This window comes from Micropterus dolomieu, linkage group LG12, assembly GCF_021292245.1.
Source record: "Micropterus dolomieu isolate WLL.071019.BEF.003 ecotype Adirondacks linkage group LG12, ASM2129224v1, whole genome shotgun sequence".
NCBI classification, from domain to species: Eukaryota; Metazoa; Chordata; class Actinopteri; order Centrarchiformes; family Centrarchidae; genus Micropterus; species Micropterus dolomieu.
The window spans coordinates 24,050,854-24,056,097 of NC_060161.1; the positions used below are offsets into that span (position 1 = coordinate 24,050,854).

The 5,244-nt window shown below is 39.8% G+C and overlaps 1 protein-coding gene across 1 annotated transcript in view; it reads right to left on the reverse strand.

Moving 5' to 3' along the window:
- The window catches only part of LOC123979849 (obscurin-like), a 12,065-nt gene extending 7,409 nt beyond the window's left edge, over window positions 1-4,656 (reverse strand). The window contains exons 1-3 of the mRNA XM_046063960.1: window positions 4,602-4,656; window positions 3,006-3,092; window positions 249-518 (exon numbers count right to left, since the gene is read on the reverse strand). Of these exons, the coding sequence (XP_045919916.1) occupies window positions 249-518; window positions 3,006-3,092; window positions 4,602-4,656 (412 nt within the window). The remainder of the gene's footprint in view (window positions 1-248; window positions 519-3,005; window positions 3,093-4,601) is intronic.
- Between the last annotated feature and the right edge of the window lie 588 nt (window positions 4,657-5,244).

Sequence of the window (5,244 nt, forward strand, 5' to 3'; positions counted from 1 at the left end):
CACCTATAAGTTACTTGATATTCGTTGTTCATTCCTGTACATTTCCCTGTGAATGATTATATTTTAAAAGCTGCAGTACTCTGATTACTGGCTCCTTTACACTTATTTTGTTCACACATTAAAAAACAAACATCTTTTGTTACTGTGTGACCTGAAGAGAGCGACATAATTGTTGGAGAAATAAGAGTTTTCTGTTGCGTTATTTGGATTTTACATTTTCATTACAGATGACAGACGGTCCAACTTACACGATACTGTCAATTTGATGACATCACTCCACTTTGTTGAGGAATATGAGTCTCTTCTACCCTTACAGCTGTAGTCTCCACTGTGGGACACAGTAGCTCTGATGATCCTGTATTCATTGTCTGTTGTAGGTCTGTTTAATTCGTCTGGTGTCCATTCATACGTCCATTTAGTGTTTCCTCCTCTCTGGATCTCACATCTGACAGTGAACGTCTCACCACTGAAGATCTGAGTCCAGCTGGGTTGGAGAGTCACAACGGCCCTGTTGGACACTGTTTACACAAAAAGTACACAGTTAGGATTCTAATAGAAATTTAAACACCTCAATGTTTTTTCATCAGGCAACAATTTGACTTTTGTATGAAGGTTCAATAAAAAATACAAATACGACTCAACATCCATGACAACAAAAGCAGTTCAGAAACAAGCAATCAAACTTATAAAGCAACGTGTTTCAAATGAGGCAAAAACATCCGGAAGTGAAACATACAAAGATATTGCAGTCACATGTATTTAAACTAGGGTTGAGTGATGTCTGCAGAATTGGCATTGGACGATGTCTATAATGAAACCCCTGGATGGACAAAGACATTGATAGGCTACATAATTACCAAACTGGCATGCCGTGAAAAAAGATCAGGGGTGGAAACATCTAGATAAAACGAGTTCTGTGTCATTTCGCCGACTTTATAAAACATAAACTACTACTGATGGAGAAAGCAAGACAGGGAGAGAGAGAAAGAGAGAGGCGGGGAAAGCCGGTGTGTTTGCAGTGAGAGACCAGAGGTAAAGGTGTGTGAGTGCAGGGAGAACCCAAGGCTGGTGCAAAGTAGGTACATTTACAAATAACAAAATAATAAAAATAATGTCTGTGGGGATTAAAACATGATTTCAGAGGGCGGTATAATGTAAAACATATGTGTGGGGGGTTTGGTGGTCATCCCCCAAGAACATTTTATATATATATATATAAGCGAATGTTGTTTTCCCCTGAGAATTAATTTTCTCGTGATCACGAGATAACAAACCATAGCTGAATACAGGGACTGGCAAGTACAAGTTCCCGACGGCTATTTCAAAGGTTCGGAAAGCCGTCAGGAAATGTGTAACATTACATGGATTCCCCTGAATGAGAAGGTCTTTCCTCTGCCAAGAACGCACATAGTCCAGCACGTGCTTTAGAGTAATGTGAGCATGTGAAACAGTCTTTTCATAAGAACTTTGTTGAAGAGGATTATAAAAATATAAAAAAGAAAAATTTTGAGGATTGAACACACAACCTTAAGACTATAAGCCCTGTGCTCTACCAAGTGAGCTAACCAATGACATTATAAACTACACTATAATTACCATTTTCTACCATTCTATACATGTCTATTTGAATTTTTTTGTAAATGTGCCCTGAATTGATGAAGATATCTGTTGTGATGTGGAAGAGAATCTGTGATACAACAGACCGGAACGTCAGCCAAAGGGATGTACTGTGTCCCATGCAACAGTCCTGTCTCTTTCTTTTCTGTATTACAATGACATGCTCTGTCCACAAATTTGAACAAATTACAGTTCGAACAGTAAAAGCATAGCTGTGATTCCTGTCCTCTCTCCTGCAATGTATAACTTTGTACTGGTGAAAGTGATATATGCCAGACAAAAAAAGTGCAGCCTTGTGCATTTTCAATCATTGTCATCAAAATCTTAGCCAGAGTGTACTTACAGAGAATACTCAGAAAATACTTACAGAGTACACGGTTATATTGACAAGATGGCGAAACATTTTGACTTGCTTGTTCATAAACAAGACACAAGGACTTGTCGTTCTGATGGCACTGACAAGTTCAATGACATAAAGATTTGCTTTTGACAGATAGACTAAGGATTTTGAGCAAGTTATGGGCTTTTGCAGGTAATCCACTGTGTTGTGCCTTTTGCACTACCTGTTTGAGAAATGCACTTACTGTTTTGCAAATGTTAAGGATGATTCAAGAAATGCACCAAAGCGACTGAGAAAAACTGTAAAAGAACTAGTTTGCATCCCTAATTCACTTTAACATTACAAACCTCAACTCCTCCGTGGTCAACACCGTCCTTTTTTTATTTAATTTAACTATGAAGATGTAACTTACAGTATGTGTACAGGACAGAGCTGAAACCTGACAACTTAACGTTAATTGTTTTTCTTCGCTAACTTTCACCATCACTTTCTGCCGATCTCTCCTTCATATCCGCTCGTCCTGAAAAGGTATAATAAGTTTTAACAACAAGTTTTAAAAATGAGGAGAGTGAGACAGCCATGCGTTCAGTGTTAGGGTGCTGAAAATTATTAACGATCGTTAATATGACTTATTTTGAAAAATAAGTCATATTAACCCACTGTATCTCAAGTAAAAGCCTACCTCAAAGTATTTACTGCCAACAATGTTACTTAGTTTTTTTCTATGTGGTTCAAATTATTTTGGATCTTTTGCTAAGTTCTCTGTTCTTATTTCATAAAATTGCTTTTTATAAGTAAACTGGTTATTCTCTTTGGTTTTGCTGGGTCTTATACAATGAACTACTTTAAATCCACTATGCAGACAATGAAAGGAACTTTGCTTTTGCAGACTTAGGCCTATTCACACATATAAAACACACATTATTTTATACAAAGAATGTTGGCCTATGTTAATTGCTGATTTGTTTATACTAGAACAAATTTCTTCAACATTTCTTTTAAAGAGGTGGTATTATGCTTTTTGGCTTTTTCCCTTTCAGTTATATACCTTTTTTGTGCAGGTTTGCAAAGCGAAAAAGTCCAAAGTCCCCACAGAAAACTCTGCTCTGAAATGCCTGAAAACAGCTCCTTTGTAGTCCAGCCGCTTCCCTTTCATCCCTGTGAGGACACAGGGATGAAAGCTAAATGTGCCTCATATAACACTCACCAAGCGGCTGCTTCTGACACGCCCTCAAAAACACTGAGCTGCAGCACACACCTCTCCTCTCCCTTCCAAACACTAGTTACCCTCCATGAAGTCACTGGACATAAAGTTGTTACTATGATGTAGAGACAGAGCTCAGTTAAAACTTTATGGATGAAAAATACTTTTAATAACTCTCCACTCTGAAACTCTTCCTTTATTTCGCCAAGCTGGTCAGCAACATGTAGCCTACAACTGAATCAAGCCGTTTACCAGCTTCTCACTGACGCACCCTTCTCTGCTTCTGATTGGCTAGTAGTCCTTAACTGGGAACTGCGCATTTGCAACTCCCAACAAAGATCTTTTAGAGACCAGATGCATCACTCCATAGCTAAAATAAAGCCTTCAACACAGGGTGAAAAGAGGAGCTGCAGCAATGTGCAGTATGAAAAAAAATATGGTGTTTTTTGAAAATTAAACCATGTAAACCTGTTCTGGTACAACCTCTAAATAAGATTTTAAAAATTCAAAATAAGGATAATACCAGCTCTCTAATAAACCTTTTTAAATGTAGTTTATATTTATATTTACTAAAATATGTTCATTTTCTAACAAATGTATATTAAAACAGACAAACAAGCTGCGTACACTGGATCATGTGGCTTGGGGGCAATTGTAACACCCCTGATGTTGCAGCTATGATAAAATCTTGTATGCCTGCTAGCCACAACTATTTTACCATAGTTTGTTAGTGTTAATTGTTAATCAATAACCTAGAGATAAACTCCACTTCTATACAGCCATCATTCAGCCTGTCCTGTGCACATCCATCACTGTCTGGTTTGGATCTCCCACCAAAAAGGACAGGAGCAGACAACAACAGACAGTCAGGACTGAAGTAAAGATCATTGGTGCCAACCTGCCCTCCATTCAGGACTTCAGGAAACATCACTGCAGATCCATCTCACCCCAGACACAACCTGTTCCACCTCTTCACCTCTGGAAGGCGCTACAGAGCTCTGTACGCCAAAACCAGCAGACACAGAAGCGGTTTCTTCCCACAAGCCATCACTCTGATGAACAAGCTGATTTCTGACTCAAGGTGTCAGGAACAATTCTTGTGCAATAACCCAGTAACTCCACCTGTTTACTGGTTTTCACTTATTATTTATTCATCATTCTCCATTTCTGTCAGGAGGCCCCATCTGTGAGCCAGTGATTGTTGTGGATGTCTGTCTGGTGTGCGTGTGGTGAGCGTGTCGTTTGTTTGTCTCTGCTTGGTTCTCTCTCCAGTCTGGGAGCTGGGGGCGTGCCTGCTGCGGGCACCTGAGTCCTATCTGCAATCAGCGCACCTGACCTGCATTCCTCAATCACCGCTGCTTAAAGGAGAGTCTGAGACATCCAGTCCCCGCCGGATCGTTTGATCTCCACGCGTATGTCGTGACATCGCATCTGGTTAACCTTTGTTTCTCTGTCTCTCCCAGAAGACTCCCACCGCCTCAGCGACCACCTGCATGTTGGCCTCAGTTCCGGCCGCAGCCTGGACACTTCCCAGCGCACGGATTTCCCTACACCCCGGACCTGGAGAGAGCCCTAGCCCCGAGATCTCAGACTTCCCTTGCTGATTCTCTTTGAATAAACTGTCTAACTCTGATCTGCGTTTGGGTCTTCTCTGCCTGAAACCTGACAATTTCAGTGCTGTTAATACTGTTAAATTGTCATATTGTAGATACTGAATACCAATACACCTAACTCAAGTCATCTCTCCTGCACAAAATACTTATACTTATTTATTCCAGCATCCTTTGCACTGTGCTTCATTACACTATGTATGGTTTTACCATTGAGCAAAGGAGGGCAATTGACAGGCGCCTCGCGATTTCTCTCTCCCTGAACCTGGCTCACAATATTTCTTCAACAATTTGGAGTTATCAGAATCTTGGAGTTGAATAAGATGTTATTTAGAAACACAGACTCTATTACTTTATTTACTATTAAGTAAATAAAAAAACTTCTGTGTGTGCTGGTGATACTGCTGTAGAAATTCAAACTGTAATCAAATTGTAGACAGTGAGGAAGGTATTTTTCTGCTGGTTTTACAGAC